This window comes from Leopardus geoffroyi, chromosome D2 (assembly GCF_018350155.1).
Source record: "Leopardus geoffroyi isolate Oge1 chromosome D2, O.geoffroyi_Oge1_pat1.0, whole genome shotgun sequence".
Classification (NCBI taxonomy): Eukaryota; Metazoa; Chordata; class Mammalia; order Carnivora; family Felidae; genus Leopardus; species Leopardus geoffroyi.
In genome coordinates, this window is record NC_059334.1 from 71,970,987 (window position 1) to 71,989,294 (window position 18,308).

Here is an 18,308-nt window from a genome sequence, read left to right on the forward strand (position 1 = left end):
AAAGGTCCTAGTCGATATAATCCTAATGTAGTCTTAAAAAATGACTTTGTAACTTCTGTTGAGAGTTGCCAAATTACAATTGAACTCTGAACCCCTTTGAGATTTGATATGGCCTAGTTCTTAAATTCAAAGCAGTGGCCCAAACTGGCTTATCAAATTGTGTCATTGGTTTTGGTGGTTTATACACAAGGAAACCAGCATTTGAAGAAAGGCTCACAGGCAGGGGTCATCAAAGATCTTTACTCGCTATTCCTCCTCTGACACAGCTTCTCAGTCCCCTTAGCCAGGCCCTTAGACGCAGGTAACTGCCATGAATGCTACTTCCTTCCTCTAGAAGAAGGCCACCCTGGGAACAGATCTCATCTACTCTCATAGGCTTCAACTACGACTTTGTGCAAAGGACCAATGTCTCTATCTCTGATGTCTTCCCCAAGCCTGTAGACCCTTATTTTTCACTGCCCAGTGGGCATGGACAGCATGCCTATCTCAAGCCTGGCATTTTAAAAACATACTCTATGGGGCGCCTGGGTGGCTCAGTCAGCTAAGCATCCAGCTTTGGCTCAGGTTATGATATTACGGTTCATGAGTTCAAGCCCTGTGTCAGGCTCTGTGCTGACAGCCCAGAGCCTGGAGCCTGTTTCAGATTCTGTGTCTCCCTCTCTCTCTGCCCCTCGCCTGCTCATTATCTACCTCAAAAATAAATAAACATTAAAAAAAAAAAAAACAACAAAGTCCATCCTCTTGCTTCTACGTCCTCTCTCTATAACCTTCTGTTCTTCTTCTAGTCCTTCTTTCAGTAACATGCCAGCACTGTTCATTCTCCACTGTTAATACCAAAATGTTCAACTACCCCCCCGAAATCCTATTTGTTTTCCCAACAAAATGTTCCTTTGAACCATTCCCTCCTCTGCCTTCTTGCTGTCACTACTGAGATTCTGGCCTTCACCAATTATAAAGAATTTTATAATACAGTGTACTAGCAAACAAAACACAACACAACAGGAAACAACCAGTAGGGCAATAGTTGGTTCCACGTTAGGTTCCGTTACGCGTGGAGCCTGCTTCTCTTTTTCTTTCTCTCTGCTCCTCTCCCCTGCTCACGCTCTCTCTAAAATAACAATGAAAAAATTAAGTTAAAAAAGGAAAGAAAATAACACTTTGACAAAGGGATTCCTCTCTTTAGCCAAAAATATCCAGTGCTCGCTTCCACAGCATATATACTAACCAAAAATATCCAAAGCTTTAAGAACCCTTCGGTGTGTTTCATACTAACAGCTTAGCAAATACTTCTAACTGATGGCACGAAGCAAAACTTTCCCATCGACATGATCAAAAAGTCTCCATTAGGAAGGTCAGACTTCAGTAGGATATATTTAGATCTTTAGCGTTGGGTGCTCGATTTGTCTTTGTTCTAGTTGATAGTTAACATCGGCCCAGGGAAATGCACAGATTCGTTTCATTAAAAAGGAGCCGCCAGTGAAAGAGATTAACTGCTTTTTTCTCAATGATCAATTATTTAAAACACGCCCCAGTCGAGGCCCCACTGAACCCTGCCTGCTTTGCCATCGCAGGGCATGGCCACCATCAGCCATGCGCCTTGTCGATCGTCCGCTCTTGAATTCACTGTCTGCAAACTACTGACCCCCGTGAACTGGGTAAGAATATGTACGTCCAAGAAATTTCATATAAAAGCCGTGAAATTAGTAACAGGCATGTTTTAAACTCTTAAATCTTAAAAAAAAAAAAAAAAAAAAAATTAACGAGAGCTGCCCGGTTTGTAAACATCCCATGGGATAGGAGGGGAGCAAAGTATGGAGGTGCCTGATAAGGGGGAAAACAGAACAGTAGTTTAGAGGCATGAACGGGGCTGTGGTACCAATGACTACTTCAACTTTCTAAAAACAGCAGTTAACATTTTATGTTACAACAGACTCATTGCAGTCACATTCCAACTGCCTGTCAAGCAGCTCACGTTGCCAAAAACTTAGAATAGGTAATACTTAAAACTCTACCCAAAGGTGGGCTTGGGGGTAAAATGCAAATGTTTTCTTCTTTTATATCAGCAGACGGAGCATCTCTGCTGGGCTACTGCTCACATGGGGGCTTTAATCAAGTCAAAGCAGCAAGAGAGGGAGGGTTGTTAAGCAAACGGGACCAGTGTCTTCAATGTGGTGACACAAGAATTTTACTTGGGGGCCAGGAGCCGCAGGGGTGGGGTCCTTTCTTCTCTTTTTTTTTTAGGGCAGGCATGGGGTTTTGGTCTGGCACTCTGCCAGCGGTCAGCCCATCACAGGCTGTGAGGGGCCCCTCTGAACTTGCCAGCATGGCTGCTGGGCCATGGCCGTGGCCGTGGCCGTTCATTTCTGGTGATCAAGACCATGTGCTCCAGAAGTGCTGCTTTACCAGTAGCACTCAAAACCCTGTCCTCAAAACCGCGTCCTATCCTGCGTGGGCCAGCACCGCTCCTGACTCCTCCTAGGGCGCCATGCACTAGAGCTGGGGGTGGGATGGACGCGGGGTGTAGACCTCCCAAGCTCTTCATGGTGGATTAGTGGTGTGAATACCAAATACTTCCCGTTCTCTGCCTCTATCCTCTACTCCAACTACATGTTAAAAGAATCTTTTTCATCCAAGATGTTATTCTATTCATTTCCATTTCCTCAAATCCTTTCTTCATTGAAAATATAAAAGTAGACTTCAACATAGAGTCTTCCCAAACCACAAAAATTCCATTACAGTGTGGGGTCGCATTGAGTCTGCTTTTGCTCCGAAACGGAGAGCCATGTGATTGAAAACACCATACCCTGAAGCTCAGAAGTACTATCTGCTGTAACCCAGAGCTCAAAATAGCAGAACAGAGACTCAAACAATAATGTGAGGGGGCAGATTCTCACCAGAAATAACTATTTGCTAATGCACCATCCTGGAAGCAAATACCAAGCCTCAAAAAACATAATTAAATAGTTTTTTTACGTTAATTTCTAAATGATCTTGGATTTTTTTTTTTTTTTTGAGAGAGAGAGAGAGCAAGCAGAGAGAGAATGCAAGCAGGGGAGGAGCAGAGGGAGAGAGGGAGACAGTCCTGGGCTCCATCCAGGGCAGAGCCCGATGTGGGGCTTGATCCCACAACCCTGGGACCATGTCCTGAGCGGAAATCAAGAGTTGGACACTCAACCAACCGAGCCACCCAGGCACCCCTGCATCATATCTGAGAAAGAAGATAGTCACAGGTCGATCCAGATAGCAGAATGAGTCCCCAAAGCAAGGCACTTGACGGCTTGTATGTAATTCAGAGTCTGAACTTATAATAATAAGCCAAGAGCTTTAGATGGAAAGAAATGACTTTGGAACCTCTTTATTAATAAAATCTTTGACCATACTTTTTTTTTTAACATTTATTTATTGTTGAGAGACAGAGAGAGACAGAGCATGAGCAGGGGCAGAGAGGGAGGGAGACACAGAATCCGAAGCAGCCTCCTGGCCCTGAGCTGTCAGCACAGAGCCCGACGTGGGGCTCGAACTCACAAACCACGAGATCACATCCTGAGACGAAGCTGGACGCTTAACCGACTGAGCCACCCAGGCAGGCGCCCCTCGTTGAGTTTGTTTTTTTTTTAACACTTGTGGAATTCCATGTGCAAACAATATTAATTATAACGAGCTCGAATAACACAGATAGTATTCAGAAACGTATTTCTCGCTCAATGTCTACCAAATGTTCATCTTCTCTCTTAACACCAATGCTTTCCTCCAAACCGGGTCTCCCACGACCCTGCAGGACAGACCCCTCCCCTCCCCTCCGGCCCCCCGCCCAGGGTCAGGCTCAACCTCCAGATGAGGCCTCCTCAATTCCCTGCAGCTGTGCTTCCTCAGGGCTCAGCGAAATTGCTGACATTTGATTCCTATTCAGTATTTATTGTCCTGTACCTTATACCTGCACAGTTACCTCAATTACAAGCTTCCTGAAGGCAAAGACCATTTCTCATGCCATTTAATGTCCTCCACAATACTTAGAGAGATGGCAAATTCTTGCCCCTCTCCTTCTATTGCATATTGCAGGTGTCTGGCCAGTGTGAGCAGAGCCAAATTGGCAAGCATCAGGAGAGATCACTTCAGCATGACTTTGAGCCAGCCAGCCCGTCTCTACTTCTTTTACTTTTTAATGTTTTATCTTATTTTTGCTGTCAGCACAGAGTCCAACGCGGGGCTCGAACTCATGAACTGCGAGATCATGCCCTGAGCCGAAGTCGGACGCTTAACCGACTGAGCCACCCAGGCGCCCCAGTTCACTATCCCTACTTCTGAAAGCACCTAACTGGCATCATGACGGTGGTGCCGAGATAGCAACCCCACCCTCCCCAACTTCTCAAGTGTTTTAAGACTCTGAACGTTCTGAGCAACTAATATTAACTGCAACCCAACAATCAAGAGACCTTCCAATGCACATGTGCTATATACAGGACCAGACCCTGCCCCACTTTGCATTTAGCAGTACCAGGGAGGACCCGATGACACACAGTAAGACGGTGACTGGTTAAGCACTCCACCATCTCAGGCGCATGAGAAGGAACTGGAATGGGTTCACAGGGTGGCCAGAGGAACAATCAAAGGGCGGGGAGAGAACACTTAAGAAAAAAACAAAGATGAATCTGGGATTAGTCTAAAGAAAAAGAGGTCAGGGCAATAATGGTCTTTACGTGTACAGTGAGTTACTTTAAGCCAATGAATAATCAGCTCTTTTCCAGCTAAGGAGGACAAAACGGGGGGAAAGGTTGTTTTATATGTACCAACAGATGGAGGTTAGATAAACTCACAGCTCTCACCACAGAGGTGATTACAGCTATAGTACAGCTGCAGGAGGCTGTACTGACTCTACGGCTGGGAAATTTTTATGATGGAATAAATGGCCTCTCTATCCAGGATGGCAAACGCCCTTATTCTTTCGGATATGGATAATGTGATAATATCACTTTCTCAGCCCTTTTTGCTAGGTCCAATCACGGGGATTACACTGGAATGGAAAGAGAACCGAATTCATAATTTCACCACTTCCTAAAGTTCCACTTTGGAAATGAGATATAAACATAAAGAGTTAGTTCTTACAGCATATAAATTAGATGATACAATTTTCCTTTTGAAGAACGAAATACAGAAGATCCCGAATCTGGATATTCAACTCCCCACCTTATAATTTTCATCCGTCTTACTCCATAAAGATCCTTGCATTGTATAAACGCACATATTCAACGTGGAATGATCCTGACCTGGTAAACATCTCCAAATCCTAAGATGGCAAATATGGGAGGCGCTATTAGAGATGGGATGTTTATCCCAAGACCCTTTACAAAACCCAGGCTTTAAAGAGTAATTCCTAAAAAAATTTATTGCAATTCGTTGACATTAGTAAGAGTTGTAGCCTGAATTTTCTAACAGTTCTACATAAACTTTTTAAAAATAGTTTGATGTTGGGGAGCCTGGGTGGCTCAGTCGGTTAAATGTCTGACTCTCGACTTCGGCTCAAGTCATGATCTCAAGGTTGATGAGATCGAGCCCTGAGTCGAGCTCTGCACTGACAGCATGCAGCCTGCTGGGGGATTCTCTCTCTCTGCTCCCCTCTCTCTTTCTTTCTCTCCCTCTCTCTCAATATATAAATAAATAAACAAAAATAAGTTTGATGTTTACAGGCTCTCTTGGTGAACTGAACATTATAGGGGCCAAAGGGTTTTAAAAGCCATCAAAAGGCGGCATTTTCCATATCCTCTAACACAGAGCCGAGACTCATAGTGCTATGCGGTAACGGTCTCTATTAAAACATAATCCGATATGACAATTTCTGCAATGCTACCTTGAGGGAAGGGTTTACATGATCAGAGTTTAAAAATTTTCCACAGACACCCAATGTTCAGAAGTCTTTTTAAAGCTATGTGGCTATAAATAACATATTAACAGTAATTCCATTTTTGAAAAGGAATAGCTACTATAATTAATGTTTAAAAATGCCATCTTTCAAATGGCAATGGGAACATCGTGGTCCCATTTGCTTTTGTAGGCAGGTGTTCGCCTGAACGAAGGCCAGTGTCACCTCTCGCTGCACCCCCTGTCTTCACCATCCGCTGCCTTGAATAATGCAGCCCCTACCCCTGAACCAAACTAGCACGTGCCCCACTTCCAGTCCTGGGAAGGTTATTAAGTTTTCTGGAGGGTCCGTGCTTTATTAGATGCTGTTTCCTCCCTGGCAACATCCAGGGAGGATGGATGAGCTCTGGGTGGCCTCTGCAGCCCCCGACTCAGCACGCCTGGACCCTGGACCACTCGCTTGCACCTGTCTGTGGCCAGTGACGGTCCCACTAGTAGGCGCATAGCTTGCCACGAGATCACAGGTTCTTTAGAGGTGGGTACCGTGTCATATATACCTCTCAACCCTCTACAGAATGGCACGCCAAATGGGTATGTGATAGATGCTCTATAAACATTTCACATGGTAAAGATCTGAAGGCCTCAAGCGTCAACATTCCTGGGTTGATTTACACAAAGATCAAGGGACTTTTAGTAAGAAAAGAATGCAAATCTATTCTTTGGAATAATGAAGTCCATTTAGTTGACTTTTATTACTCGGAGGAATTAAGTGGTGGCTGGATTTTTAGCCGTTATCTGTTGGCTCAAACTGCTCTTTTTCGAGAAGTGGGGGTGGGGGGGGGTCGTTCCTGACCACCTGCCCCTCCCCCCACCACCAACACACCAAGATCGTCCTGCTGCAGGCTCGCGGTCTTTGTTCATGCAGCTCTTTTTATTTTCCCTTTGTTGGACTGATCACAGTTGGTAAGTCACATTTGTATGATTATTTGAATGTCTGATTAATGTCCTGTCTTCGTCCATTCAGGTTGCTATTGCAGAACACTGTAGACTGGGTGGGTGTCTTATGAACAACAGTTTTGCAGGCTGGGAAGTCCGAGGAAGCAGACAGACCAACAGGTGAGGCCTGAGCATGAGGCGCTCTAAGGGTTCAGTGTCAGGAGATGAAAAGAACCACCATATAACTGGCTCAAGGCTTGCTTTAAAAATGCCTGAGGAGGGACACCTAGCAGGGCCCAGTCAGTTGAGCATCCGACTCTTGATTTCAGCTCAGGTCACGATCTCATGGTTTGTGAGTTGGAGCCCTGAGTCAGGCTCTATGCTGTCAGTACAGAGCCTGCTTGGGATTCTCTCTCTCCCTCTCTCTCTCTCTCTGCCCCTCCCCTGCTCATTCTCTCTCTTTCTCTTTAATGTTTAACAAACATTAAAAAAATGCCTACGCAAAGTCTCAGTTTTCCTCCCTCCTCTATAAGCACTCCCATAACCTCTGTTGTACAAATCATTTTCTTAGAAATAGTGTACTTTTTCAATCAAGCTGGGTCAACTTCAGCCTACCCCGTCTCAAGAAATAAGTCTTCAAGGGGCGCCAGGGTGTCTCCGTCGGTTAGGCATCCGACTTCGGCCCAGGTCATGATCTTGTGGTTCGCGAGTTCGAGCCCTGCGTCGGGCTCTGTGCTGACAGCCCAGAGCCTGGAGCCTGCCTCAGATTCTGTGTCTCCCCCGCTCCCTCTGCCCCTCCCCCGCTCACTCTCGGTCTCATTCTCTCTTTCAAAAATAAATAAAAACATTTAAAAAATTAAAAAAAAAAAGAAAGTTTACAAGGACGTGAAGTGAGAGTTGTCAAGAACCGTAAAGAACATGACATTTGCCTTAGAGGCGAACAAATGAGCCTGCCCTAGTTTTATGGGTGCTGGCAGAAGACATCGACCCCTGGGTCAGAAGTGAAAGACTTCAATACTTACAGCAGTCAGTGTAAGCTCCGTGTCCCTTACTGGTTTTCCAAGCCCCGTAAGTCCCCAGAAGCAAGAGAAGTAAATGCGTGTGCGATGAGTGTGTGTCACAGCTGAAGAATCGTGAGCTTTAGGAAATCCCAATCTTTTATAATGAGCTACAAGCAAACCTGTCCAACCTTTGCTCCAGGTGCAGATATGATCTCTATGACACGAGGCAGCAAACAAACCTACCCTCTGCTCCAGGCGGAGACACTATCTCTATCTTCCAAGGCTGTTGGCTGTACAAACAACCTTGAAAAGAAAATTCAGAACAAATGGCTTACTGGCACCCCTGCTCACAAGAGGCCCCTGGATAATTCCATCCCAGTAAGAGTCAGTTAAGCAGCGTATTTTGGAGAACTTATGAGCGCTCATTCCGTTCCAGCTTGGAATTCAAAACCTCAACTCTTTAAAAAAAATCTACCTTGTATTTACTTCATGGGTAACACTTTCAGATGGTATAAAATTCAAAAGGATTGTCCTTTATAAACAAAAGATGGGGGGCGCCTGAGTGGCGCAGTCGGTTAAGCGTCCGACTTCAGCCAGGTCACGATCTCGTGGTCCGTGAGTTCGAGCCCCGCGTCAGGCTCTGGGCTGATGGCTCGGAGCCTGGAGCCTGTTTCCGATTCTGTGTCTCCCTCTCTCTCTGCCCCTCCCCCGTTCATGCTCTGTCCCTCTCTGTCCCAAAAATAAATAAACGTTGAAAAAAAAAAAAAAAAAACAAAAGATGGCATACAAGTGGTTTCTCGTTTGCTGTGAGAAGGGACCATATTTGTAAAAGAATGATTTTCCTTGCATGCTGGTTAATTCTGCCTTTTAATCAATTTCCGAATGACTAATATTCTCTAAATAGGTATTAAAAGCTCAACCTCGGCTCTTAGGAGATACAAGAAACTGCTTCCATTCTACTCACTGGGGTTTCATCAGCTTTCTACTTGGGCCTGAAAATAACCCATAGCCAGTCTGCCCAGGCAAACCCAGAAGGGAAAGCATAGGATCTAGAGCAGTATAAACAAAACTCAGCAGCAGCAACACCTACCCCACAGCTGCCTGGCTGGAGCCTTCGGCACAGTCTCTTAGCTGTCCTACCTGTCAGCAGACACGCAGCTCTGTCATCAATGACAGAAAGCTGTGCTCACACCGCTTCTTATATTGTATTTTATTGCATTATTTATTTAATTTACATCCAAGTTAGTTTGCATACACTGCCCTAATGATTTCAGGAGTAGATTCCCGTGATTTATTCCCTATGTGCGCACACCCAGTGCTCATCCCAACAAGTGTCTTCCTTGATGCCCCTCGCCCATTTAGCCCAACCCCCCTCCTGCAACCCCGCCAGCAGCCCTCAGTTTATGCTTTGTATTTAAGAGTCTCTTCTGTTTTGCCCCCTTCCTTGTTTTTATATTATTTTTACTTCCCTTCCCTTAAGTCCATCTGTTTTGTATCTTAAATTCCACATGAGTGAAGTCGTATGATATTTGTCTTTCTCTAATTTCGCTTAGCATAATGCACTGTAGTTCCATCCACATTGTTGCAAATGGCAAGATTTCATTCTTTGTTATTGCTGAGTCATACTCCGTTGTGTGTATGTGTATACATATATATATGTATACATATATGTATACACACATATATATATATACATACATATATACACACCACGTCTTCTTTATCCATTCATCCGTCGATGGACATTTGGGCTCTTTCCATACTTTGGCTTTTGTTGATAATGCTGCTATAAACATTGGGGTCACACCCCTTCTTTTTGGAAGACGACGTTATTATCTAATAACCAGGTGAGGACATTTATCACCTTAAGTACTTGGTCAATCCCGTTGACTATGCCATTAGAAACACTTACGAATACTCATCCAAAGAAATACATGGCCATCGTTCTTCCGTTCATTCACTCAGTCATTCATCCCCCTTATTGAGCATCTACCATGTTGGGCATTGTGCGAGGCTCCGGGTATACGGCAGTGAACAAAACAGACCAAAATCTCTGCCCTCTAGGAGCTTACTCTCTAGTAGAGGGTGAAGATAAATGAGTAATATATGTTACATAATGATAAATGTTCAGAGAGAAATGTGATATAGGGAATAGTTAAAATCTCATATAGGACAGTAGAGGAAAGGCACACTGAAAACACAATATTTGCCCAATGGCCCCTCTTGATCCCCTGGTCCTCAATCTTTTCTAAATGCTCTAGAACTTGGGGGCAGAAAAAATGAATTCAGGGCATTACTTTAAACAAATGCTTGAGATAAATAATGAAAATTATAGCAAACAATGTAATGTATCAATATGATGAACTGTATATATAATTATAATGAAATATTGAATATAAAATTCATTAAATATATAGTTAACTAAATATTACCTATATAATATTTAAATGGATTTCTTATTCTCTCATTGAGCATTATTACAACTATGATGAAGACAATGTGATAATTAAAAAAAACTATCATGTCACTGGATCAATATCAGAATGAGCATTAAGGAAAAAAATCTCTAAGTTGGTGAGATGATCGCTGCTAATTGGAAAAGACGAGACACACAACTACGGAGTACTGAAGACAGAGCACAGCACCGCCCAGAACCCTGCAGCTGTATTTTACTCCCATCGGGTTGTTACAAAGAATAACAGAAGCTTTGGAGATCTCCTTTTCTTTTAATTATAGAAACTATCTGTTAATTGAAACATTTTCCTCATCTCGTTAGCAGGTGGGTATGTTTCCCAAGGCTACAAATGGAAACTGGTTCTACTTCCTTCAGATGCTGGCATTCTTTATTGCCCTTTCTGAGGGCAATGCCACTCGCAATCATCTAGCTTCAGCCACTACCTAGATGCCAAAACACTGTCAAATCCTTCTTCCAGAGGAGCCTGGCTGGCTTGGTCAGTAGGGCATGTGACTCTGGATCTCAGGGTCATGAGTTTGAACCCCACGTTGTGGGTAGAGTTTACTTTTTTTATATACAAGGAAGAAACTTTTTTTAATTTATTTATTTTTAAGTTTATTTATTTTTCTGGGGGAGTGGAGTGGCAGAGAGAGATAGAGAGAGAGAGAGAGAGAGAGGGAGGGAGAGAGAATCCCAAGCAGCCTCCACACTGTCAGCACAGAGCCATATGCAGGGCTTGGACTCAAGAACCTGTGAGATCCTGACCTGAGCAGAAACCAAGAGTCAGACGCTTAACCAACTGGTCCACCCAGGCACCCTGGGGGTAGAGTTTACTTAATAAAAAGAAATAATTAAAAAAAACAACAACCTTCTTCTCAACACAAACCATGATCTACCTCTTGAGTGCTAAGCCTACTGGACTCTGAATGCACCATGTGTCCTCAACCTCAGTGTAGCCCAGAGAGGCTGAACTCTCGGCCTTGAACTACCCTGTCCAGTGCTCCTGTACTTCTTTAGTGGGCAGCGGCCATCTGTCCACACAGGCAGTCCAACTGGAACCCTGGATCCTTCTTCATTCCTCACATACGGTCACCAAATCCTATCAACCTTAACTTTCAGTGTCTCTTCAATCTCCCCCCTATTCTCCTGCTGCTACCCTACGCTATTTCCACCTCAACTACTATCCTCTCACCCCCGAGTCTCTCTGCCTCTTATCTATTTCTCCATCTCAGCACTTATTACCCAGTATCATAAATGTTGCTTATTTGTAGTCTCTCGAAATACCCTATGAAATCTTCGAGGACAAGCACGGTATGCTGTCTCTTCCTATTTTCAGCACTTAGCATAATATCCCACAAGGAGTATGTGTCCAGTTAACATTTTCTAATCGGATAAATAACTCCTACACCATCAGATCCCAAGATGTCAGACATTTTAGGGAGTGAGATGGGTTCACCAACAAAATTCTGGCTCACCAACCTTGATCCTGTTAGAGTTAACCCTGCGAACTCATGGACTGATCACTGGCTTAAGTCTGTGCTCTGAACTCTAGTTCCTCCAAAGCAACCCTTTCCTACCTTCATACATATCTGGCTCTCATGCCACACTGAGCTACACTGAGGTTGAGGACACATGGTGCATTCATGTCTGATGTCCTCTTTCTCTGTCTCCTTGCAAAACCCAATCCTAGGGAAAGAGTTCATTTCTGCTTTTTATTCCCATAGGTATCTGCATTTTAGGACGTTCTTTCTAATTGTGGAAGGCTACTTCTGGTCCCATTCAAGAACTATGAGGCTTTGGCAGCAAGGTATGTGAGTGAAGGAGAGTAGGGCGTGAGGGAGGGGAGAGAACTTGAGGGAGAAACTCTGCCTGGCCCCCAAAATCACAGTCAGAACCTGAATGTTCTTCCTCTGCCCTTGGCCAGCTCTCGCCCAAAAGCCCAGGCTGGTTTTAGCAACTTCTCTCTCCCCCAAATCCTCTGTCCTGGGATATTAGCTCACTATCTGGACATGGCATTTTTGCTTTAGATGTAATGGGAAGAAAGAAAAAAGCTTGTTTTAAGACTTAGCTGCAGTCTGGGCCATGGGGGTTAAGAGGAAGACCACATTCCTTAAGGAGAAGACTTCTGTTTCTTCCGGGAAACCATCCTAATGGATTCATAAGAAGTAGAAACTCTAAGACAATGTAGAGTCAGGAGGGCGAGGGAGAAGGAAATGGGGGTCCCAGGGACGGAGGGGAGAAGGGTCTTTGTAGAGAGAGGAAGACCTACCAAGATAGTGGCAGGTGGAAGTTCTGAGTAAGTATGAGAAATGGCCCTGGTGTGTACTTCCTGTTCACTTTTTATGTAAACCTAAAACTACACTAAAAATCAAAGTCTATTAATAGATAGATAGATAGATAGATAGATAGATAGATAGATAGGAAGGGCACCCGCTAATGAGAAACTTCTTGTTTTGGACATGGCCTGAGAAGATCAGGACAGTCTTGCCTGTTCTGGGCTATCACTTCCTTCCATTATCCCAAACCTTCAGTAAAGTCTGCCGAAAACAGCTGCCTTATGTTAGTGGGATCTTGGGAAATAAAGAGGCATGGTGGCCAGTGTGAGGTGAAGCAATGCCCAAGGAGCAGCATTCAAAAAGGGAGACCAAGAATTTGGTATGGGCAAGAAGTTGGAGCAAGAGGGGACCACAAGAATGCAAATCTCAAGGGCTCTCTAGAGCTGGGCTTCCCATACCGTAGCCACTAACTACAAAGGGCTATTGAGCACTTGAAACGTGACCAGACCAAACTGAGATGTGCGATTAAGCACGTATGAAAAAAAATGTCAAATATTTCAATAATTTTTATATTAATTACATGTTGAAATAACATTTTGAGTAGGTAGAGATAAATAAAAGACACTATGAAGGTTCATTGCACCCATCCCTTTATGCCTTTTTAACATAGCTATTCAAAAACTTACAATCCCGTACATGGCTCGCAGAGTATTTCTATTTGGGCAACATCACTCTAGAATCTTGGGGAAAAGGAATGGACTTGCTAGGCTATAAGGAATGAGGTGCATACGCCATTTTCTTTGGGTATTAAAGAAAAGGGTAACCCCAGGAATTGGGGACATAGGAAAATAGACATTGACAGATCAAGTGTGAGAAAACAGAAATTTATAGGAATAGAAGACATTTATTTTAGTAAAGTTTCGTTAAACTAAAAATAGTTCCTACAAATAGCAAGTTCTCCTAAAATATGATTCAATTTATATAAACACTCGACTTTTCAGGAACACATTTGTAGTATGAAATAAAGTATATGGGAAAACGTTCCAACGTAAGTAACTTACATTCAGCCCTTAGGTTTAAACTAGAAAAGAAAAAAAAGCAAGGAAGCTTCCCATGGGGGATAAACAAACATGTCTTCTAATACCTTAGTGTGCTGAACAGTGACAACCCAGACCTGAGACTAACGCTTGGTACTTTCCATTAGAAAGACAGAGGACGGGGTGCCTGGGTGGCGCAGTCGGTTGAGCGTCCGACTTCAGCCAGGTCACGATCTCGCGGTCCGTGAGTTCGAGCCCCGTGTCGGGCTCTGGGCTGATGGCTCAGAGCCTGGAGCCTGTTTCCGATTCTGTGTCTCCCTCTCTCTCTGCCCCTCCCCCGTTCATGCTCTGTCTCTCTCTGTCCCAAAAATAAATAAACGTTGAAAAAAAAAATTTTTTTAAATAAAAAAAAAAAGAAAGAAAGAAATACAGGGGGCACCCGGATGACTCAGTTGGCGAAGTGTCCGACTCTTCGTTTTGGCTCATGTCATGATCTCACAGTGCACGAGTCTGAGCCCCACGTTGGGCCCTGTGCTGACAGCTTGGTGCCTGCTTGGGATTCTCTCTCACCTTCTCTTTCTGCCCCTCCCCCACACTCTTTCTCTCAAAATAAACATAAAAAAAAAAAGAAATACAGAATACATGCAAAGCCACCATTGTTTGTGGACCATATTTATTTCAAACCAAATCTAAATCTACTCCTTGTGCCATGTCTCAGGCAATTTATGAGCAAAAAATGAAACAGAATATAATGCCTGGCTCTCAGTTAACCAATCTGGATGTAACCAGAAAACACCTCTTCTCTGACATGGTAGGAGGCTCTAATTCAGTACCTCTGGGTTCTCTATTATACACATTGTTATGGGTATACGGAATCGGCAAGCCTCGGACTTAGGATGACTTAAATATCCCATGGTCTAGTCTCTTTATTGTACAGATAAGGACATGGGGCCACGGAGAGACGGAAGTTGCCTGAGATCACAGAGCTGCTCGGTGGCAATGGTAAGACTCAAGCCACGCAGAGTGGCAGCACGGTCAGCACCCTGGGTGAGACCGTGATGTTTCTGGATGGCCAACTTGAGTCATCTGAAAATGATATGTCTGGTACTTCCTCCTAGGTGTTTGCGGAAGGACTAAAGAATCCTTCTCTATAGAATGCGCATTGCAGCCCTTTGTCATGCTCAGTGGGAGCTAAACTGATGTCCTCCCCTCCCCTTCCATCTTCTCACCCAGCCATTTGTCAGTGCTCTTTCTCCTGAAAAGTTTACCCACGGTGAAACAATCAGCTGTCGACTCCAGATAAGGCCCTGCCCCTCCTGTTTTCACGTATTTCATAGTCACTCGGTAGCCTGGAGTCCACCTACCAAAGATGGCCAAGGATGGATGGCTTAAGATGACAATGCTGAGTTCATACCGTGAGAAGACACCAAGAAGGAAATGCTCATCCAGGGAGGAGAGAGGCCAGTGTGTGCAGAGGGCAGGGTGAGCTACAGAGAAGGCTCATGGTCTTGTCCCTCCTCCTGTACCCCTCAACCCAGCCTGAGCTCCCCACCTGCCCTCAGCTCAAACAAACACAAAAGCCATTCTCCTCTTCCTCTCTTTTCCCGCTCAGTCCTGCCCTGGCTCCAGAATAACAGGGCAGCGTATTTCATCCCAAGACGCCAACAGTTAGAAACCCCCAAAGGGAGACTTGTTAATGGAAATCAGTCTCAACTTGCTAGCTTCTTGGAGGCCTTCCAAGTGTTGTTGATTAATTCTCACTTCTCAATACACACACACACACACACACACACACACACACACACGCTCATGCACACACACATGCTCCCCACTTACCCCACAGGATCCAGTGAGTTAGAACCCTAATCTTACAAGCTTACCAGCCCTTCTGTAAATAATGGCTGTTGGGACAAGGTGACTTTGGGGTAAGAGTTCCTCATTTCAGGGGAAAAACACAAAACTGTGTTTTTACTGTTCTCCCTCTTCCCAGGATCAGGGCCCTCAGTAAACATTCAAAGGCCTGTGTACCATTAGTCTTTGGGGGACTTAGCCTCCCCCATGAGTCGACTCCAAGCAAATTAGAGAAAATAAGTGATGCCAGGGCTTTTGAGCACTCACGTATCACCTGGTGGCCTAGCATGGGGTTAAAGGGAAGGGACGGATCCTGAGGTTGAGCACAGATTGTGACATGCCTTTAGACCAGGAAGCTGGAGGCACCATACCTTTGCAGGTGAAACATTTTATGTGGAAATGTTTGGTCTGGACCCGAAGCACTTCACCCTTGCATGGCTCCCCACATTTATGGCAGTGAATGACAGGCTTCTCCGATGGGTGGTGAGGGTCCTGAGGGTGTGCCACTGGAAAAAACCAACAAGAGACCCATGTGAGTAGAAAGCATTCCTACAAAAGGGGTCAATTACAGGCATACATAAATATCCGCATAATTATGTTACCCAATGAGCCACACGTCGATTCAAGAAGGATGAACTGAGCCCCTTCCCTGTGCCATAATCATGAGGATACACTGAAAAATAAGAGAGCTGTGGCTTTAACAGTCCAGGGGGGAAAACACTTGACTTGTCCCTCTGGGAACCAGCAACCCTCTTTCTTCCTCCCAAACCTCTGTAGGACTACATAACTGGGCCATTAAATATATGATCTTGTATGGTTAAATATTTTGTATATATATTTGTCATATGTCTTTATTTTGGTCTAGAAACACCTTTCAGTAAGGAGTTCACTATTGACTGTAAGCTCCTCAAGGATGGGGACAATTTCTTACAGTTTGTATTCCCCCCCCCCCCATTTTGTATTCTTCTTCCTTCCCCCCAGCTGGTCAGAGCACAGCAGAATGCTCATGCCCCAAAGGAGCTCAGCAAAGGTTTACTGACTCATTAGACAGCATGTGCTGGCTAGTTTCTCATCTGGTCTACCAGAGTCACCCCTGACCTTCCTCTGGCAGCTCATTTCACCCGCTGGAGGCCTATGAGGAGCCTCCTGCCGTGCGCACATGACCTGATACACACAGTGTGGGCGCTACCTTTTAAAAAAATAAGTTACCAATAACTACGAGGGTCTCTCCGAACCTCAGTTTCGTTTCCTGTAAAACAAAAGGGATCGGTTGGACCGAGGGACTGCTAAGGTCTTTTCAGGCTCTAAAATCATATGCTGCCTCTCACTGGCATTGTTCTCCCCGTTTCCAGAGTTTAGCCTTCAGAACGTGGAAGTTATTGAGACTGTCCTGGCCCCTAAAAGGCAGAGAGATGACACTGTGGCCTGGAGCTGACCAAGGGTCTTCATTTAACCCGCAATTTCTCCAGCCAAAGAATGCAGAGAGGCACTTTTTGCTAGTTTCCCCCCCCCCCCCCCCGATTTGAGTCCTCGGGAGGAAGAACCATGTGATATACAGAAATGTATTACATAAGTATCCACAAACGCAGGAGATGGGATAGGAACAGCGAACCTAAAAATTAATCAACCAACACAAAGAACAAAGATGACTTTTTTTCCTGCAACGGCAAAGCCAGGTAGGACAGGGGAGAGCTGTGGGCAGATATGCTGACACTTGATTTAGAGAGCCCGTTACAGCAAGGAGCTCGCAGGACACCACAAGCGTAATGCTGTATTGTTTCTCTCAGACCACTCTCACATTCTCATTTCACCTGGAAAAAGGAAGAACGACCCAGTCCAAATAATCCATTACTAGCTGAGTTCTGGGCAACAAGGTGGTCCTTGGGAGATTTTGACTAGGAGCAGGTGTGGTTTCAGGTTAAACACCTGATCCGAATTCTCTGCCCCGGACCTGGGGAGCGTCAGCAAAGGTACCACCATTGTGACACGCCTGCGTGGCCTTCTCTGCCCCCTGGGATCGCTCTTGGAAGTGTGTATTTACACCAGAAGTCAGCGTTACCAAAGGCAACTAAGGAGGGGCATCCTTTCCAGATTGCTAAAAAAACAAAAAAACAAAAAACCACTGACTTTTAAAGTGATGCGTGACAAGGCCCCGAATCTATTTACCTGGGCATTAAAAAAAAAAAAGTTTCGCTTGGGGCGCCTGGGTGGCTCAGTCAGTTAAGCATCCAACTTAGGCTCAGGTCATGATCTCCCGGTTCATAAGTTTGAGCCCCCCATGAGGCTCTCTGTTGTCAGCACAGAGCCTGCTTTGGATCCTTTGTCTGTCTGTCTGTCTCTCTCCGCCTCCTCCCCAGAATAAATAAATAAACTCAAAAAAAAAAAAAAAAAAACGAAAAAAGATTCTCTAGCAATATTTGCTTTAAGTACTGGTGGAAAATATGACTATGAATTTTTGTTTTGTTTCTTAATCCTGCTTCCAGTGAGAATGGAGGAAAGGGATATTTATTGAGCATCTATCCACTAAATGGCAGGCATGGTGCTGAGTGCTGATGCACAAGTCATTCTATCCCATCGTCACCACCGCCCCCGCCTCTCGGTGATGTGAGTAATACTGTTCCCATTTGACAGATAAGCAAATGGAACAAGTTCTTGAGCAACCTGCTCAGGGAACAGTAAGTAGAAGCTGGAAGCTCGACACCCAGGCCTTTCTGCCTCCCAAACTTACGCTTCTCCCGTACTATTTGTCTGAGTTGCAAACTGTTATGAGTCAGGCAAGGATTTATTTATCCAAGCTCCAGGGCGGTTCTGAAAGCAGCAACTAGGACTTGGCTTATGAAGGGAACAAACATAGTGTGTGTGATAAAGTATCGCCAGTGGGCGTGGCACCCGGTGA

General features: G+C 44.7%; 1 protein-coding gene across 32 annotated transcripts in view; it reads right to left on the reverse strand.

Moving 5' to 3' along the window:
• ABLIM1 (actin binding LIM protein 1) overlaps positions 1 to 18,308 on the reverse strand; it is a 302,559-nt gene that overhangs the window by 125,614 nt on the left and 158,637 nt on the right. For all 32 annotated transcript variants that reach the window (XM_045439048.1, XM_045439036.1, XM_045439054.1 and 29 more), the window contains exon 2: positions 15,784 to 15,918. In XM_045439048.1, the coding sequence (XP_045295004.1) occupies positions 15,784 to 15,918 (135 nt within the window). The remainder of the gene's footprint in view (positions 1 to 15,783; positions 15,919 to 18,308) is intronic.